Here is a 20,354-nt window from a genome sequence, read left to right as displayed (position 1 = left end):
AAATTGATGTTACATGTAGGACTCACAACTCGAATGTACAAATCAAACGGTGTTTGCTTATGGAAAGTATATATATTTGTACAATTTCTTTATTTCAAACATCTAGTGGGGCTGCACAGTGGGGCAGTTGGTAGCACTGTTGCCTTGCAGCAAGAAGGTCCTGGGTTTGATTCCTGGCCCTCTTTCTGCATGGAGTTTGCATGTTCTCCCTGTGCATGGTGGGTTCTCTCCGGGTACTCTGGCTTCCTCCCACAGTCCGAAAACATGACTGTCCTTAGGTGTCTTTGTGCATGGTTGTTTGTCCTGTGTGTCTCTGCGATGGACTGGTGACCTGTCCAGTGTGAACCCGCCTCTCACCCAAAACGTTAGCTGGAGAGGCACCAGCACCTCCAGACCCCACTAAGGACAAGGGTGTAAAGAAAATGGATGGATGGATTTATGTATTGATTGGAGAACATAACTCTATATGCCTTTGTGAGACCTGAAAATGAGTCAACATTTTTCTAGAGGGGCCATGGCCCCCACTTGGGACCGCCACTGATCAGAATGAACAATGACTACAAATGCACACCACACTTATCAGATCTTTATTCGTAGCCTCTGCATAATTTTGAATCAGTTACGCATTGTATTTGGTTCGTCTATTAAATAAGTAAAAATTAAATAAATTATGACATCAAAATAAAAATAGATGTGCCATAACTTTCTTGTTTCTTAACCGGTTCTGATAGCCGTCTCTCCTCAGCCCGGGCTGCTCCTCTGCCGGCCCAGCAGGTCGTATTCCCGGTACAGGATGTAGTCCTTCAGCCGCTCCGGCAGCGGCATGAAGCTCATGAAGACGGGCGACCGCAGACGGAGGCGGCCGAGACAACGACGGATCCGCAGGCGGCAGAGATGCTGCAGGCACCGGGGGTTTTCTGGGGAGGTGAGCGGGAAGAGAAACGGTGATTTTACCTCCTCCTCTCTCAGCTAACGGTCAGGTTTCCGGTACCTTGTAGTCTGCAGATCTCTGCCCACTGGCTCTGCTCCATCAGAACCGCCTTCAGTTTGGAACACAGCGTCACGTGATCCACGTAGTCCAGCAGCACTCGAACCACCGGACCCGACAGGTCTTTCAGCCAGTAGACGGTGATGACCTCACAGAACTGCGCTGACAGAGAACGTAACATGGTATGGCAGACCGTTTTGACATTAAATTTTGATATATATATATATATATATATATATATATATATATATATATATATATATATATATATATATATATATATATATATATATATATATATATATGTTTTGACTTGAAACAGCTACACTTTGACGATCCTGAATGTTAACTTAAGATATCTGCGTTTTTCTCAATATTTCAAGGATTGAATTATAGCCCTATACCCAGTAACAGTTACCATGCTGCTCACAGTGAGTATGGTTGGTGTTTAGTTCTTCTTTTCTTTGTACAGTTAGTCTTTGCCACTCTAGTTTTATTTAGTTTCTTTAGTGACAGATTTATTCTCAAGTCCTCTGTGCTCGCTCGCCCCCCCGTCTCTCTCTACTCAGCCTTTCTCGCCTCACACCTGCGATCAGTTGGCCAATCAGTTCTCTGTTCTTTGTTCAGAAATCAAACTCCCAATACTTCAGTTTAAAACAAAACACTGGCAGTAAAATCAGTATTGTTTTCTTGTTACCAAAGTATCTTTGATCACAGAGCAGGTCCATCCCTCGTAGTCCTCAGGAATGTGGGAGCTGTTGCCATAGGGACAGTCAAAGCAGAGCTCCACGTCGTAACCATAGTTACACAGCATCCTGAGAATGACCTGTTGCACACAAATGTTTGATTCGTCGTGTAGATTCTGTTCATTAAAAGTCGATGTGAACGTTTCTCCAGCTACCTCGTCTTTGAGCGCGTACTGCAGCGCCGAGGGGAAATGCGTCGTGTTTATTTTGGAGAAGTAGTTGACGTTGGCGCCGTAACGCAGCAACAGGTGGATCAGATCGTAGTTGCCCAGACGGAGTGCAACCTTTTATTTAAAGAAAGGCAGAAATCCAGGTTTTACATGATCAATGGATGTTGTTTCTATCCTGAATTATGAAATGAGACTCAGAGGAAAAAAAGAAGATTAAACAGGAAATCTGCTTTACAAATAAAATCTAATTCATTTATGTAGCTGTTTCTTTAATATTTCCACATGATGCCATTTGTTTTATGAAGTGCACCAGTTCCTCCCCACAGCATCATGCTGCCACCTCCAGACTCCACAGTTCTGATGGTAGAAGCGTCGCCGTTTTTGAAACGTTTCTGATGATGGTCAAACTTTCCTCTTAGGTCTCATCTAACCACAGTTCATTCCTCCAAAAACAAAGATCAAACTGTAATCTGGCTTTTTGAGTTTATTTTGAAGTTTCTTCCTTGCTGAACGGCCTTTCAGCCCAGGTCTGTACAGAAAATACTTCACATATTTTCTCTCAGCTTTGTGTTTTTCCACAAATAGAAATATTTTTGGTGACTTTAACTGACCTAAACCAAGAGAAGTTTGGTCTGGTTTGACTTTTTGTACCTTCTGATTTCCAGTGTTTGTGCCTCTTTATTAACGTTACCCTGGCATCTTCTAAGCCGTTTATTCTTCACCTGGAAGGTTTTACCTGCAGACACTTGACCGGGTCCTGGTTGGGCATGGCTCCGGCCTCCAGCAGCAGCTTCACCGACGCCATGTCGTTATTGGAAACGGCGAAGAAGAGAGCGGACTTCCTCTCGTCGTCGTAGCTGCGGCGGATCCAGGGGTGGAGCATGAAGTTGGGGTCGTAACCCGCATCCAGCAAGGCCTGATGGGAAAACATGACAGTTCGCCAGATTTCCTGATGAGGCCGTTTGTGGCCCTTGAAATAGTTTGGCCTCTGATCACAAGACAACAATGGTAAAAAATGGTAAAAAAACAAAAACAAAACAACAACAGAAATAAACTGGAAATAGTCTGTTTTCCTTTTAATAAGGCAACAATCATTCATGTAATATACAGTACTTTAATAGAATAAAAACATTGTTGAGTTTTAAATTAAGGAACTTTGTCAGCTCACAGTGGTTTTAATTTGACACTTTTGACCCCGAGGGCAAAACTTTTGACCACTGGTCCAAAGTTATTATGCACTGAAATAACCCTGTAGCTTCAGTTTCATCAGAAAATCTGGAAAACTCTTTTACTTCAGTAACAATATGTTGGAAGTCGTGCTTCTCTTACTTGAGAACAGTTTTTGCGTACTCTGCAGACCTCTGGCTAACAATAAAGAGCTCAGTAGAGGAAGCTAATGCTAAGCGCTAAAGTTGAAAACAATGGAAGATGGCTGAGTTGCTCAATGCTACAATTAGCTTCTGCCCACTGAGTCGACCATCGCGCCCTGTAGCCTGACGGCAGGAAGCCACCAGCCTCGTTCTGTCAGCCAATCACGTCTTCATTTTGATTAGATTTTTGTTGTTGCCTTGTTTAAAGAAAAACAGACAATTGTTTTTCAGTCGTTTCCTGTTTTTTTGGCTCAATTTTTAACATTCCTGATGTGTGATCGAAAAAAAAACATTTCAAGGGCCACAAATGGCCCCCAGTCCTCACTTTGGACGCCCCCTGCTTTAGACCCAAGTTTTATCTGAGCAGAAACTAAACTAAAATCAAACACTTCTGTTTATGACACACACACACACCTGGATGCAGTGTGTGTGCGCCTCTGCAGCCGCTGAATGAAGAGGGCTGATCCCGCTGTCGCTCACATCTCTCATGTTGGTGACGGGCAGCAGCAGCTTCAGGGACCTCAAACACACACACACACACACACACACACACACACACACACACACGCGCGCACACATCCACACGCACATTATGTTGCCTGTTTGTGACCTCGTTCAGTCAGTATTACCACTTCTAAAAAGCAACAGGTCAATTCTGCTGCATTCATTTCAGGTTAAAGTTGATTAATTGCAGCAACATGCGGTGAGGTTCAAATCCCAACTCCAATATTTTAGCTTTTATTTCAATTTTGACTGAAAAAATACTTTTATCAAGTTCATACAAATGAACAACATTTTTTAAAATATCATTTCCCTTTTCTGATTAAAATTTAAAACCATGTACATTTATATTTATAGTCCAGGCATCTTGAAACAAATATAAGAGTTTGTCTCTTTTTTTAAATAAAAATTTGGGAATTTTAATCTGTTTTGATGATTTTTACCATCAAAAGTACTATTTTGATGTTTGTTTTTTCAGTTTTCTGACTGTTTTGAGTTTTTATAGTGCGTAGAAGAAGAGCACCTGTTGTCTGTATTCATAAACATGTATTCATGTCTGGTTTTCCATATGGACAATTTCTAGGCATCAGATGCGGAAATGTGAAATCAGATTTCTGTGCAGCTTTTTCATAAAACCTGGAGGAAACATAGTAACTTGGTTGTGGCATAAAATGGAAATATGTGCCTGGAAAATACAAAATGCTCCTTCATTATTAATACATTTGCTATCTTGTTTGCCATTGTTGTCTCCTTGGTTTCCCCTCTTGTCCTCTGTGTCGTTCTTGTGGCTATATTATTGTCCCTGCCTGTTTTATTTAATGCCTGAAGTTACAAGGCAGTAATATAATAAAGTCAACTCTACATTATTGGCTCATGACAAAGCAAAACACTTCTGGTGTTGTTACAAAATATGATTCTAAATGGAAAGGTGTGTCCATTTTAGGTGAAAAGTAGATGGACACACTTTTAATTTTTTGATGATAATTGTCTTTTCTTAGACGTCTACCTGCTTAACTAGACTAAAACTGGTTTGTTCCCATTTGGATAAGAGGACAGGTGAGGTGAAGTGCTCACTGCAGGTGTCCTCTGTGTGAGGCCCGGTGGATCGGCAGGTGTCCCGTGTGATTGGACACGTTGGCGTCGGCTCCGTGGTCCAGCAGCAGACGCACGACGGCCGCGTTCCCTGAAGCAGACGCTTCGTATAAGACGGACGCCTCGTCGTGCGCCTGAGAGAAAATGTCTGCTCCTGCAGGACAGACGGCATTTTATAACATGATTATTAAAAACGTCAAAAGTGGAAAAGAGTCAGAAAGAAGAGAAACATCTCTCACCTCAAAACAACACAATAACATAGAAGCCCATATAAATATTTAAATTGAAGTTAATGACGCTTATGTCTTAATCATCAGATTCAAAGTACGTAATATGAAATTACAACTTTGGTTCAGACCGCACAAAATACTGTAAATTTATCATTGAAATATCACAATATGCACATGCACACCGACAAAACGCTTGAAAAGCAATAAATGTTGATTATTAAGTACCAAGCATCCAGACTCCATTTCTGAAATAAGTTAGATAACAGCTGTTATAAAACTCTTAGTGACAAATTAAGTTGATGTTTTGTAAAATTTCTCTTGAAAAAAACTTTTAAAAAAAAAATCAAAATTAAGACATGATTGATAGCAGCATACAGCCATCTTCCATTGTTCTCAATGTTAGCACTTAGCATTAGCTCCCGCTAAAGAACGCTTTAGCTAGCAGAGCTAATGTTTATGACCGATTATCTAGTTCAGTGGTTCTTAACCTGGGTTCGATCGAACCCCAGGGGTTCGGTGAGTCGGTCTCAGGGGTTCGGCGGAGCCTCTGCCGCGGAGGTAAAGACACACTTGTGTAAAGTCGTGATGACGCCCCGCTTTGCCATCAGTTACTGCAGAGGATCACGTTACATTGCTTAGCCAATCAGAGGATCACGTTACATTGCTTAGCCAATCAGAGGATCACGTTACATTGCTTAGCCAATCAGAGGATCACGTTACATTGCTTAGCCAATCAGAGGATCACGTTACATTGCTTAGCCAATCAGAGGATCACGTTACATTGCTTAGCCAATCAGAGGATCACGTTACATTGCTTAGCCAATCAGAGGATCACGTTACATTGCTTAGCCAATCAGAGGATCACGTTACATTGCTTAGCCAATCAGAGGATCACGTTACATTGCTTAGCCAATCAGAGCTGCGGAGGAGCCCTGATTGAAGGAGCTCCACTCTCAGCATGGATTTGAACTTGTGTCTTTAATTACTTCAGAAAAACTCACAGTTTTTACCAAATTCTATAGTCTAAATCTGCTCCTTAGTAGCATCTTTTCGGGGTTGCTATTGCCTCTAGTGGTGTGGGGGTGGTAACACAGCGAATATAATTACATTACTAAATCAGAATACCACAAAGTATTTTGTGTGTGTTTGTGGAATGAGAAGGGTTCGGTGAATGCGCATATCCAACTGGGGGGTTCGGTACCTCAAAAAAGGTTAAGAACCACTGATCTAGAGTTAGCCAGAGGTTGGCAGGGAACCCAAAATATCAAGTATGAGCAGCTCTACTTTAATATATTTTTACTGAAGTAAAAGTAAACGAAGCCATCCAAGACATTACTCAAGAGTAAAAAGGTGTTTGGTAAAAAGTCGACTGATCAAATTATTAATCATTTACGATTTAGAAATTACATCCTCAGAAGGACCAAAATGTAATAAATGGAAATTTCGGTATTTTAAGGAGGAAAATGACAATAACTCAAATAACTACGACAAATTAACAAAATCAAGGACAATAAAATATTTCCAAATCAGTTTCTTTCAATAAAAAACTTATGAAACTTGAACAGAAACTGCAGGTGTGTCTCTGTGTCTGGTGGTTAAAACATGTTTGTTTTTCATTCAGTGGGTAGAAAATCCAGAAATTTTACTCAAGTAAGAGTAAAAATACTTGAAAATAAAATTACTCAAGTGAAAGAAAAAAGTAGTAAAAATTCTCCTAAAAGTTCATTTATTTAAAAAAAAAAGTTACTCAGGTAAATGTAGTTACTATCCAACTCTGGAGTTAAGATGACAACATTTTTACTTTGTAGTTATGAGAAAGTTTATTGGTTTTTAGCATAAAGCTTCTGCCTCACCTTTCCTCAGCAGGAGCTCCACCACCTCCAGGTGTCCTCCCTGCGCCGCCAGCGCCAGCGGCGTGAAGCCGTAGTTGCTGCGTGGGTCCGGCCGCGCCCCGGCCTCCAGCAGCAGCTTCACCAGCTCCACGTTGCCCGCCCGCGACGCCTCGTGGAGCGGCCGGCGGCCGTGGCAGCCCGCCTGGTTCACACTGGAGCCACGGAGGAGCAGCAGCTTCACCAGGTCGGTTCGGTCCGAACGGATGGCTGGAGACAAACAGAAAACTGGAGTTGGACCGATCCAGAGTCGGCGAAAAGCTTCAGCTGGAAACCAGCGATCAGGCCTGAACTCTAACCTGAACCTTCAGAAACACATAAAGACAGTTACAAAGTCGGCCTTTTATCACCTGAAGAACTTTTCCAGGATTAGAGGACTAATGAACAGGTGAGAACAAAAGACAGAAAGAACTGGACAAACTGGATGGGACAAAGGTGTAATAGAAGAAAAGCTACAAGCAAAAGTTTTATATTATATAATGTTGAATATGAATTGTTCATGTAGGTTTTATTTGTAAACAAATGCAGAAAATGGTAATAAATAGTTACATGTAAAATATTAAGTAATTACTGACTGAAAACAAGCTTATATCTTCCTGAAAAGATAGTTATAAGTTAATTTTACCTTAATTAAAGTGTAATAAGACATTCATACTGGAAACTAGATGCTTGTTAGGATTTTGTGTTTTTGCAGTGTAATAAGTTTTGTCTTCGCCTTTTTAAACATCTGTAACATTCCTATATTGAAAAAACTGGAAAATATATAAAGTTTCCAGCTGATTATTGGTGTAAATCCTCACAGCGTCATCTTGAAGCAGGAACAGTGAGCTGTGTGTGACCGAACGTTCTGCGCAGAGTGTCTGAAATAAAGGTTTGTGATCTAAATGAGGACAGCAGCAGCAAACTGGCTGATAATCCGGCCCACCTACAAACAGCGGGGCGTCCTGGTCCTGGTCCTGGGAGTCCGGCTGAGCGCCGCGGTCCAGGAGGAACGAGGCGTTTTCCACCAGACCGGCTTCCACCGCCAGGAAGAGGGCCGTCTGGCCCCGAAGAGTCCGGGCCTCCAGAGAGTCCGGACCTGCAGCTGGGGGACATTTGAGCCGTTTCTAAACCCGGTATCTCTTCACACGGCTTCCTCAGCACCAGATAGATAAATGAGAATACAGGAGCCTTCATATTAATCAGAACCCCTGGAAGTAAAAAATAATAAATAAAACATATTAAATTAATCTTTCTTTGCAGCAGGATGAAATTATAGGAGATATAAGTCACCAGTTCCACCAAGGAGCTCCTGTTAAACAAAAACAACAGAAGCTTTCCTTATTTTAGAATCATTTTTAAAGTTATTCTACATTTTTAGTAACTTAATACATTTTAACTATCTTATTAGTAAGTTTTCAGTTAAATATAGGAGCTATTTAAGTCAATAACTTCTGACTACTTATTAAACAAAGTCCTGGTTCCACTGGCAGATTGATTTACAACAAAACATCTTTTAAGTTTTAAGACAAACTTTTAAAGTTCGTCTAAAAACCCATCTATTTTACTTGGCTTTCAACACCAGCGGGATCTAGTTTTAAATTGTATACGTTTGTTTTTAAACTGTAAGTTTTTATATTTTTATTATGTTGTGTTTTAATGTACAGCACTTTGTATGAGCCGTGGTTGTTTTAAAGTGCTTTATAAATAAAGTTGGTTTGGTTTTTTTTAGATTAAATAATCTGTCATTGGAACTTTTTCATATTCAGGAATCATTAATTTAGAAAAAGCTCCTATAAATGACTGAAAACTTTTAGAAAGTTAGTTTTGTTTTAATTCAATAATTTGAGATATTTGCTCTGGAAACGAGGCGAAAAATAGTTCGTAGGATTTTATGTTTTTACACAAACTAAAATCTTCACTGCACAAACATTTGACACCTATTTGGTTTGATTTGGGTGACGTGGTGGGGCTGGTTGACCTTTTGACCTTTTTACTTTCATCAATATCTTCAAAGCAAAAGCAGCTGAGTTGATTAACACCAATTCTGTCCGATTTAAAGACGGTGGAGGGGCTGGTTGACCTTTAATGACCTCTGGAAACATTAGTTAATGTCTTTAAAACGACAGCGGCACAAACGAAAATACCTGCGGCACATTTGACACCAGCTTGGTTGGATGTGAATAAAGTGGAGGGTAACGTCACCGGGGTTTCATCAGACCTGTGAGTGTGACCTCCAGGACGGCCTGGTTGCTCTGAGCTGCCGCCTCGTGGAGCGGCGTCCAGCCTCGGCTGTCGCTCCGCAGAAACTCGTCTTTCAGCCGCTCAGAAAAATCCTTCAGCAGCTTCTCGTTTCCTGGAGCAACAGAATCGTCCAGAACTTTACGCTCAACCGATACCAGGATAAACTCACTAGAAAGGAGGCGCTAAACCGCGACTCTTTAGGCGTCTAAGATCGTTTTCTGAACATTTATAGTGTTTATTTACACAGTTCCCAGTTGAATTTATTATTTTAGAATAAATCAGAGAAGTTTTGATGTCGTTTACCTTGTTTTATAGCAGAGAAGATCTTGGAGATGTTGGAAGATCCTGAATCGGTGCTGAATTAAAACAAAGAAACTGAATCCAGATGTTTCCTTTTTTTAGTGTTTTGGTGCTGAGAATCGTTACATAATTAATAAAAACACTTTTTGACATCATTAGCAACTTTAAAGCTGCAGAATTTGATGAAACTTTTATCAGTTCCAAATCTGTTTTTGTGCTTTTTGGCCCCAACTGAGCTCCATACAGAAGAAGGGCCTCGGTGCTGTCAATCATCCTCATATACTCGCTACTCAATGTGCTAATAGCAGAGAAGCAACTCACCATTATCCACCGTCAGAAATGATTCAAGACAGAAATGATTGGATGAGGAAGAAACGTTTCTCACAGTGAAATCAGAGCTTATTCAGGTCGATACAAACATTCTCGTCTCGTGAACAAATCAAGAACAAAAGATTCAAGTGTCGGCGAACACACACTCGGTGAGGACTTCCGTCTCGATCCGTCCGGAGTTTATTTTTTGTTGTTTAGTGTTGAAAAGTGTAGCTAAGCTAGCTAGCCTTAGCATTCACAGCAGGCTAAGCTAGCTGCAGGATAGCAGAGAGCAGGGCGATGAGCAGCACCACACGGAGGGTTATTGACAGCACTAAGACCCGCCTCCTGGCTCTGATTGGTTGTTTCTAGTTGGCGTTTGGAGAAGTTCAATTTTTCACAACATAGTTTCAACAAATATGTAAAAACCATTTTTAATAAAAGTTACAGACAGTAGCTTTAAGGGCCACTGTGTTATTAAATAAGAAACTAGAGACTTTTTATCTGAGCGACATTTTTAAATGAACAGTTCCCATTAAACTTTTCTGCTCGTTTTGGTTTGCGCCATCGTTTCGTCGCTTGGTAAAAGTTCGGGTTTGTTCTCCGTAGTGGCTCAGTGATGGACGTTCTTCCATCAGGCCTCTTCCCTCTGAACTGACCTCAGCTCGTTTCCTGCTGACGACTCTCTGTGAACCTCCCTCTGCTTGCTGCTCTCCAGCAGACTCTGCTCTATCATGTACTGAATCGCTGCATCTTCCTCATCATCCTCCAACACATATCCACTAGGATTCATCGCATCCAAAGGAAACAAACCTCCAGGCTTTGGGTTAAAGAGAAAAGAACATCAGATGTTATTTCTGCATTTTATGAATTTGGCTTGTAAAGTTAAAATGTGCAAGTTTAGTGTTTTCCTTTTAACTTTTCATCTGTCAGTAGGAAGCATAAAGCAAAGATCTGCTCTGGGCCTTCAGTCAGAAATTATCCATAATTAAACACTTGCTGCAGAAAAAAGCTTAAAAATTAAGTAAATTTCTGTCATATTCCTACAGCTTTTCTCTTTTACCTGGTTTAGCTCAGCCGAATCGCTGCATCAGATTTGAAGCTGCTGAAGGTTTGAGAAAGAAGCAGGTGAATGAAACCAGAGCTTTAAACCAACATGGCTTCCTGCAGCGCAGAGACTCCCAGGTTTTCCAGTACAACCCGTTAAAGAAAACAAAACATTCATGGATTCACCAGCGGCGTTAAAGAGTCAGACCAGACTGAACCGTTTCTGTGGCTGCAGCTCTGGCAGCGATAAAGGAGATATACGACACCTGTTACTAAATTTACTCCCACCAGAGACAGTGATGACTTAAACACATGACTAACAGCACGGTGTTCGTCAGGGTCCCATATTTTCTCAAACACACTGACTATATCTTCATTGTAATATCTCAGTCTTTCCAGATGGAAAGTATTTGCTGGTTCCCCCAACCACAGATCAAATGTAGACACAGAGTCCTTTTTCCAAAATGTCAAAATCAACCTTTTAGCAATCACCGTACCAAACAAAACAGCCATTTTCTCATGTTTAGTGGCTGGTCGCATCGCACTGGAGACCCAAATGATGAATATAAGTGGTTCTGGGTCCCATTGTTTTCCAAAAGCCGTCAAAAAAGTGAACAATTTTCATCCAGAATGAGTGAAGCTGAACACGTGACCAGAAGGTGTGTGTCAAGTTACCAACAGCAGCCTGACAACCATTACAAATTGGAGACACGCTTGTGAAGAAAGTGCTCAGCTTCTCCCTGGAATAATGAAGTTCATGTATTGTTTTGAATTGTTTGAGATTGTGTCTGGCATTGACTGAACAGTCACTTCATCAGACAGCTGCTGGCCCAACTCATCCTCCCAATGCCTTCTTTATCCTGGTTGTGTCTGCAAGTACACAATTAAATATCTTATAAAAGTATGACACTGCCCCCTGATTGATAGGATCAAATTTATTTATTTCCTCCAAGGTTTCATGTTTCGTTACAGCTTCAAAATCCGATACATTTTTCCTAAAATAGTCCCGAACCTGCAGATAACGGAAAAAACTTGACGTGGGAAGATTATACTCAGAACATAACTGTGCCAAAGATGGAAAAGTTCCACTAATATATATAATATATATCAGTGATTCTTGAGAATAGGGACAAAACAGGTCCTATGGATAAAGCACAAAATTTGAATAAAATATACACAAAATATAATTTTTTCAAATATCTGACTAAACTAACCTGGGTCATGTGAGCACAACAATGTATGTTTTCCTGGTGTTTGCTGAATATTTTTTTAAACATAGTAGTCGGTGGATATGGAGAGCCATTTCAGCCAAAATTAAATAAATAAATAAATGCGTAAAATAAATAGAAAATGAGTAAAATAAATCAAAAAATGAAGAAAATGAGTGAAATAAATAAATAATTTGTTAAATAAATAATTTAGCTTTTTCATTAACCCAATTTTTCATTTATTTATTTTTTATATTATCAATTTCTCAATTTCCCTTTTTTCATTAATCTATTTTTCATTTACCCACTTTTCATTAATCTATTTTTCATTTAACCATTTTTAATTTAGCTTTTCATTAACCCAATTTTTCATTTCTTTATTTTCATATTATCAATTTCCCAATTTCTCTTTTTCATTTATCTATTTTTATTTATCCCTTTATCCATTTACCCATTTTTCATTAATTTATTTTTCAATTAACCACTTTTCAATTTCCCTTTTTTATTAACCCAATTTTTTCATTTATTTATTTTTCAGACTATCAATTTCTCTATTTCTCTTTTTCATTTATCTATTTTTCATTAATCTATTTTTCATTTGTCCATTTTTCATTTATCCCTTTATGCATTTACCCATTTTTCATTCATCTATTTTTTAATTTAAACATTTTTTGATTTCCTTTTTCCATTAACCCGATTTTCTATTTCCCAGTTTCATTAATCAATTTCTCATATATCCCTTTTTTATTTACCCAATTTTCTTTTATCTATTTTTCATTCAACATTTTTTTGAAAAATCTTTACTTTTCCCATTTTCCAATTTCCCTTATTCATTTAGTATTTCCTTATTTTCTTATTTATCACATTCTATTTCCCCGCAAAACTTAGGAAAAAAATAAATGCAAATGAGGAGAGACACGTCATCAGGCCACAACTTCCCCAATTGGTTGGTTAGCGTCACACCCATACTTTGCTTCAAGAAAGATGGCGACCTACTAACGGGTTACCAATAAGCTGAAGCTCATTAACTTCATTAGAAAATAGTGTTATTACGCCTGACTTTAGTTCTCGTGTGGCCGCTCAGACAGAACGTGTTTCAGTTGGCGGCTCTCATGGACTCAGAGCTTCACCGTCGGGGGTTTTTATAGTTTGAACGAAGCGGCCGCTGAAGTTGGGTTACGATTGAAGGTTCGGGACACCTTCGTAGCTACCAGCTGTGATCCAACTATAAGGAACAGACTTTACTGTACATCGTAAGTGAACTGCAATATCCAGAGGCAGCTCTACGGAGCATGGAGCTGAAATAATGAGAGTGGAGAGCCTTGGAGATCTGCATCGGAGGCCATCTTTCAGACATGCACCGCTGCTGTCCGTCCAGGATCCTCCGGTTGCACAGACATTACACGGTAAGCTACTAACGCTGATGTTTGTTTTCCAACTACAGTCATATTTAATCAATAGGGCTCAATTACGATCGTGGGAGGTTTTGAGTTGATCTCGGCAGTAGGTGACAAACTGAACGTCTCCAGGATGTTGAGACCAGCATGTCCTCTGATCCAATACATCTTATTAAGGATAAAATCAACAAAACGTGTTCAAATTAATGGCCCAACAGGTTGATTAAAGACAGTAAAAAGGTAGGAGTGGTTTCGAGTCGATCGCCTTGTTTTACCTTTGTAAACAGACAACCTGAATACAGTGACCTTTAGTGAGGGTTCAGAATGGAGAATGGATAAAAGCTGAACTCCTGTTACAATCTTTGCCTCTCTTGGTTACATCCCTGAGGTGTGCCAAGTGTGGCCCACATGCATATGCACTGTTGAAAATGAGAAGCTGACATTCACAAATGACATTGAAAGAAATTCTAGTCCAACTTCTGGTTTGTTGCGATTCCTCTGGATCCTGTTGGAGGAAAAATATCCCAACTTCACAAGATGTGGCTTTAACCCAACTCCTGTCAGTCTGAAGCTTCTCCTGTGTGCAGCCGACAAGCCCCAGACTCTCTGAGGAATGTTTCCAGTACCTTATTGAATCTGTGCCACGAAGGACTCAGGCAGTTCCCAAGGCAACAGGGGATCCAACCCGGTACGAGCAAGGTGTAACTAATAAAGTGGCTGGTGAGTGAAGTTGTTCTTCTTTGCCATCAGCAGATGTTGGTAGGTACCAAATGTGTGGTGCGTAGAAGCTGGATGCTGCTTCTCCTCGTTTGGTTCTGGGGATGCAGAGCAGAACCAGAACCAGAAGATCTGAGGGGTCCAGACGGTTGGTACAGCAATAACAGATCTTTAATGTATTGTGGTGCCAAACCGTTCAGTGATTTATAAACTAACATCAGTATTTTAAAGTCTATTCTCTGAGCTACAGGGAGCCAGTGTAGGGACTTTAAAACTGGTGTTATGTCTCTATCTTCCTGGTTTTAGTCAGAACAGCAGCAGCAGCTTCTGATCAGCTGCAGCTGTTTGATTGATTTGTTAGTCAGACCTGTGAAGACGCTGTTGCAGGAATCAATGCGGCTAAAGATAAACGCATGGATGAGCTTCTCTAGATGGTGCTGAGACATCAGTCCTCTAATCCTGGAGATGTTCTTCAGGTGATAGAAGGCCGACTTTGTGACTGTCTGAATCTGTGCCACTGTCTGGATTGTCCTTTCTTCCTCTTTCATGTTGGTTCCTGAAGGTTTTGTTCCTCCTTGTGTGATTCATGCATGCAACACAATTTCAGAAACAGATGGACTGTAAAACAGCACATATGGCCTAATAGTGATGATGAACACGTTGTTCTGACAGCTGATTTGTGTAAATATTCTTGAAAAAGATTCATGTTGATTGATTTTAGTCAGAACCAAACAACTGCAGCACAGTAAACAGTTTATGTTTCATTCTTCAGAAAGGTTGGTACTGACTGATCTGTGAAGAGATGAATGTTGGTGACAGAATAACTTTGGAATGAAAAACACGCAAGTTATGTGTGAAGCAGCAAGTTTAACAGGTTTAAGCTCCGCCCCCAACTTGTTCTACCTGAACTAAAACAGGAAACAGTTTGTCATCGTTGTTTCCTGCAGAGAGACGATCAGATTCACCTTCAGACCAAACTAGCAGCTTCCTCTGAGTGAGTCCAGCTGCAGGAGAGAAAAGTGGAAACCTCCAACTCTGCTGCTTCAAGCTGCTCACACTGAAGGTGAGTTGGACCAAAACACTCAGAGACACTTTGAGGGAAGTTAGTAGAGGAGGGAGGGAGCCGAGACTGACTGGACCTTCTGTGTTTTCAGCTTCATTTAGAGACAAAATGGCTTCCAGCTTAGAGGAGGATCTCTGCTGTTCGGTCTGTCAGGACGTCTTTAAGGATCCAGTTGTTCTGTCATGTAGCCACAGCTTCTGTAAGGAATGTCTGAAGAGCTGGTGGAGAGAGAAACCAGCAAGAGAGTGTCCAGTTTGTAAGAGGAGATCCTCAAGGTCTGATCCACCTTTAAATCTGGTTCTGAAGAACCTGTGTGAGTCTTTCTTACAGCAGAGAGATCAGAGAGTTTCAGAGGATCTCTGCTCTCTGCACTCTGAGAAACTCAAACTCTTCTGTCTGGACCATCAAGAACCAATTTGCTCCATATGCAGAGATTCAGAAAAACACACCAACCACAGATTCAGACCCATCGATGAAGCTGCTCAGCAACACAAGAAGAAACTTCAGGAAACTCTGGAGCCTTTAAAGAAGAATCTGGAGCTCAGGAAGGAAGTTAAAAATAAGTTTGATCAGACAGCAGAACACATGAAGGTCCAGGCCCGACACACAGAGAGGCAGATTGTTGAGCAGTTCAAGAAGCTTCATCAGTTTCTAGCAGAGGAAGAGGAGGCCAGGCTGGCTGCACTGAGGGAGGAAGAGGAGCAGAAGAGAGGGATGATGAAGGAGAAGATGGAGGCTCTGAGCAGAGAGATAGCAGCTCTTTCAGACACAGTCAGAGCCACAGAGGAGGAGCTGAGAGCTGCAGACGTCTCATTCCTGCACAACTACAAGGCTGCAGTGGAAAGAGTCCAGCGCTGCCCCCTGCTGGAGGATCCACAGCTGCCCTCAGGAGCTCTGATAGACCAGGCCAAACATCTGGGCAACCTGGCCTTCAACATCTGGAGCAACATGAAGGACATGGTGACCTACACTCCTCTGGTTCTGGACCCAAACACGGCTCAGACAGGACTCCACCTGTCTGAAGATCTGACCAGTTTGACTCCAGGAGAGAAACAGCAGCTTCCTGATAATCCAGAGAGATTTGATTATGATGAGGTTGTTCTGAGCTCTGAGGGTTTTAACTCAGGGATCCACAGCTGGGATGTTGATGTTGGAGACAGTGAAGGATGGATGCTTGGTGTGATAGGAGAGTCGGTCCAGAGGAAGGGAGACCTTCAGTCTGGATGGTTGATTATGGGATTCATTGATGGTGAATATAAAGCACAGTCTCCACCAGCTCCTCCCACGTTGCTCTCAGTCCAGAAGAAACTCCAGAGGATCAGAGTGAATCTGGACTGGGACAGAGGAAAGCTGTCGTTCTCTGATCTGGATACTAACACACACATACACACCTTCACACACACCTTCACTGACAAGATGTTTCCATACTTCTGCACTACAGATGAAGTAAAACTCTTACCGATGAAGATCTCAGTGATCAAACAGCAGCTCTGATGTTCTCAGCATGAAGAACAAAAAGTCCAAATGATTCAAGTTGTGAGAAATTATTTCTGAAATATGCGTCTCCTTTTCTCTCATGATGAGTCGAGTTCTACAGAATCCAGACCTGAATGTTGAATGTTTGTGATTTTATATTAAATCTGGATTATGACTCAACATAAAGGACAATGGTGAAGTTTGAGCTTTTCCTCAGTAATTATTCTGTATGTAAACTTCTGGGCTTGAAGACATTTATATGTAAATCTCTGACAGATTATTTAATTATTCTAACATTTAGCAAAATATAAATAATTTTGGTGATTCTAAACTAAAACAAGGAAAATTTGGTTCCTATTTAATATGGATGTGTCTTTTTATTGGGTGTATGTAAACTTTTGGTTGAATGTTTATCTTGGTGGGAATCATAAACACTGCATTATGAGAAACATCTTATTTAAAATAAACTTCACGTAAATATCACAATTTGTTTTTTTTCTACCAAAATGTTTCTAGAAATTAAAATAAAGTAACAAATTCTCTTTATTGATGTATAAAATAGTTTTATTTGTCTTAGTCACATAAATAACAGTAAAGTGGTGAAATCTTCAACGATCAATAAAATACACATAAAAACTGTTTTGTTCTCATAAACCAGGAGAAGTTTCTTCATGTTTTTAACAAACGTTTTATTTACAGTCAGAGGCGCTGAGCCGGTTACACTAAATCAGTGTTTCTCAACCTTTTTTGGCCCAGCGCCCCCCCAGCCTTTATCCAGGTCAGCCTTTATCCAGGTCCCTCACTGCCCCCCACCAAAGAATTTACAGGCTACTTTGCACTGACTATTATTTTAACACTAATATTACTATCACTATTGTAGATGTTTTGATTTTTATGCTCGTTTCTGTATTTATCATCAAAAATAATTTCCCAGAGAACAAAAAAGTCATGGGAATAGAAAGTATTTTCTCAGGTGTCTACGAAAAATGCAACAAACATTCAAGTTAAAATCGGTAGGCCTAACAGCAGCCAGTCAGAGTGGAAACAATATTATTATTTTGTGCCATTTTCTAGTTGTTAAATATTACACAAATAACCAGATAAAAGATGTTCAACATGCCAGTTTAAACTTTGAACTATTTGCAAAACGACTGAGCTCTGCAGCATTAAAACATGGATAGAACTGTAACTACATTAATCATAGCTCTTCTTCTCTTCAGTGTTTGTCAGTTTCTGGTGGTGCAGCTCTGTGCTGCCTTCAGGAGAATGGGACATCAGAGTATCATCCATAAAATTTCACCCACATGATATTTATTGTGCAAACCAGAGCTTTCAGTGGAAAAACAAAAGTTCCAGATCCTTTTAATGCCATGAGTCAGAAACATGGATTAAACCTTTATATAGACTATTGATTTATATATTAATAGCTTTACTGGACAGAATTTACAAAGAACAAATCTGGTTCTTAATCAAATCCTAATGAGTCAAATTGAAAGTGTCATGGAGTCATCAGCCTCATGACATTAACACTGACATGAAAAATAATATTGAAGAAATAAATATATCAAATCTAATTAAAAACATAAATAAGTGATCAGTTCTATACTGTTATGGTCTGTAAGATATATTTATTCTCAGTACTAGATGTGGTCTCAACAAACCCATGACACTAAAACAATATTATTTTACCATTTATCTGGAAATGGTGTCTGTTTATTCTTGCCATACAGTCCGCTGTATTAATTATTGCTCGAAAGGTCTTGCCATACCAGTTTATTCCTCTGTATTTACTTTAGTTTCTTAGTTTATTCTTGCATTTTGTTCTTCATTCATTTTCATTTAGTTTAATTTGATTATCCTCTTTTGGTTTATTGCTATGTCCACTTTAGTTTCTTTCCTGTTGCTAGTTTTATTTGATCATTTATTGACCATCAGTAATCTTCACTCATCACCTGCTGCGCCTCCTAATCGTCATGTGTTTCACATCATGTGTTGATTTTTCACTGTTCAGCGTCGGATTCTCTGTTTTTATGCCATAATTCACATCTAGTTCGTCGCTCCGTTTTATGTCCCGCTTCTCCTGTTTCAGAGTTTTGCGCAATGTGAACGTCTTTTTTTAACTCCCTACGGTGCAGGGCGGTCGGGAAGCGTATCGATGGGGAAAAGGCAGACTGACATAAACCTTTTAAAACAACGGAAACAATTTCTGCATTCTGATTATTGAAATTTAAAAGTGCTGTGTTGTTCTATCACCCCCGTTTCATACCAGACCACTTACAGCACCGGTGTTAATGCTATACAATGAACGCTCTCTATCGTGGTATCACCATGGAGGGATTTCTTGATTTAAATGGGTTCATTTTTCAGAGGGATACACAGTGAGGGCATCGTGATTTTAGCTACCAGTAGCAGGAGAACGGAGCTGCGCCAAGAAGCTAACAGAAGCTAATAAACACTGAATAGAGCTGCCATTGATACAGTTGCAGCTAAACATGATTTAATGTTACATGATACAGTTTTACCAAGTTGCTCAAAGTCTAAACAGGTATTGTTGTGGATTTAAGGTGTAAAGTTTACCTTCGACTAAACGCCCCCCACAGGCATCCCAGCGCCCCCCTTTTGTAAAAATGTCCGCCAGCGCCCCCTGCCGTCCTCTGAACGCCCCCTGGGGGGCGGTACCGCCCACGTTGAGAACCGCTACACTAAAGCTTATTTTTTTCTCAATCAGCTGTTCAATGAAACAGCAACAAGTTTAAAACATGAAAATATTTCCTTTGGATAAGATGGAGAGACGGACCAAGATACCAAGTAGCTACTGAACTAATAAAGGTGCAAAATAAAATTAAAAACCAGAGAAAAGGTTTGTGTAGCTACATTTCCAACCTGATGTGTAGCTGCTGCAACCAGAGCTTTAAACCAACATGGCTTCCTGCAGCGCAGAGACTCCCAGGTTTTCTAGTGCAACACATTAAAGAAAAAACATTCATTGATTCATCCAGCGGCGTTAAAGAGTCAGACTGAACCGTTTCTCTGCAGCTCTGGCAGCGATAAAGGAGATATACGACACCCGTTACTAAATTTACTCCCACCAGAGACTTAAACACATGACTAACACAGCACGGTGTTTGCACTTATCTGCACTTTCTATATTCACTTGTATTCAAAGATCAAACTAGATGACTTTTACTGTAAATTATGTATTTAAGCAGATATTTAGTTCCTTTAATCCTGGAATGTGTTACTTTGGTTTTTTGTATGATCTTTAGCTTGTCTTTATAGTTTAAAATGAAATCCAACTCAAATAAAACTTGCATCATTTATCTAACTGAATTAGCATAAATTCAAACCCACTTAACTTTTTACCATGATCCACAAAAAATAACTAAAGATCCAACATTCAAATAAAACCGAGTCATTTGATTTTTTTTTTTTTTAAAAGAAAAAAGGTTTGTAAATTGTTTATTATTGTGAAACCAAGTGGATTGTTTTGCATGCATTTGAAAATCCCTGTGCAGGGTAATGTTTTAAAGCAGCAACAATCAGATTTGAGTTTTTTCTTGAATGTCACCCAGTAAAATGTTTCTATTTAATGTTGAAGTACTTGTGATTTACCCAACATTTTATCTGG

General features: G+C 40.0%; 2 protein-coding genes across 3 annotated transcripts; one reads left to right on the top strand and one right to left on the bottom strand.

Annotated features, from left to right (window-relative positions):
* Nucleotides 1–571: 571 nt before the first annotated feature.
* On the bottom strand, nucleotides 572–11,123 carry asb14a (ankyrin repeat and SOCS box containing 14a). 2 transcript variants are annotated; one of them, XM_008408357.3, is made up of 13 exons: nucleotides 10,882–11,121; nucleotides 10,478–10,638; nucleotides 9,513–9,565; nucleotides 9,187–9,321; nucleotides 7,912–8,070; nucleotides 6,951–7,196; nucleotides 4,850–5,021; nucleotides 3,689–3,794; nucleotides 2,641–2,820; nucleotides 1,890–2,018; nucleotides 1,686–1,814; nucleotides 992–1,145; nucleotides 572–917 (listed from the first exon to the last, which is right to left on the bottom strand). In XM_008408357.3, exons 2-13 carry the CDS (start codon nucleotides 10,609–10,611, stop codon nucleotides 742–744), a joined length of 1,773 nt encoding a protein of 590 aa, XP_008406579.2. In that variant the 5' UTR covers nucleotides 10,612–10,638; nucleotides 10,882–11,121; the 3' UTR covers nucleotides 572–741. The 2 variants fall into 2 exon arrangements, 1 of the variants encoding a protein (XP_008406579.2); XR_014087493.1 differs by having other exon boundaries at nucleotides 780–917; nucleotides 992–1,150; nucleotides 10,882–11,123.
* A 4,012-nt stretch (nucleotides 11,124–15,135) lies between these two features.
* Nucleotides 15,136–17,201, top strand: LOC145551618 (E3 ubiquitin-protein ligase TRIM35-like). Its single transcript, XM_081606796.1, has 2 exons — nucleotides 15,136–15,250; nucleotides 15,342–17,201. The coding sequence occupies exon 2, from the start codon at nucleotides 15,359–15,361 to the stop codon at nucleotides 16,742–16,744; it is 1,386 nt and encodes a 461-aa protein (XP_081462922.1). The 5' UTR covers nucleotides 15,136–15,250; nucleotides 15,342–15,358; the 3' UTR covers nucleotides 16,745–17,201.
* The last annotated feature ends 3,153 nt before the right edge of the window (nucleotides 17,202–20,354 follow it).

This window comes from Poecilia reticulata, chromosome 5 (genome assembly GCF_904066995.2).
Source record: "Poecilia reticulata chromosome 5, P_reticulata-male-v2, whole genome shotgun sequence".
Lineage (NCBI taxonomy): Eukaryota > Metazoa > Chordata > Actinopteri > Cyprinodontiformes > Poeciliidae > Poecilia > Poecilia reticulata.
This window is presented reverse-complemented; position numbering and strand designations above follow the sequence as displayed.

Coding starts and splice junctions, on each gene's coding strand:
- asb14a (XM_008408357.3), bottom strand. CDS start 10,611: ATGAATCCTAGTGGATATGTGTTGGAGGATGATGAGGAAGATGCAGCG. Junction 7,197..7,911: donor GGACGCCCCGCTGTTTGTAG/GTGGGCCGGATT, acceptor GTTTGTCTCCAG/CCATCCGTTCGGACCGAACC. Junction 3,795..4,849: donor TCACACAGAGGACACCTGCA/GTGAGCACTTCA, acceptor TGTGTGTTTGAG/GTCCCTGAAGCTGCTGCTGC.
- LOC145551618 (XM_081606796.1), top strand. CDS start 15,359: ATGGCTTCCAGCTTAGAGGAGGATCTCTGCTGTTCGGTCTGTCAGGAC.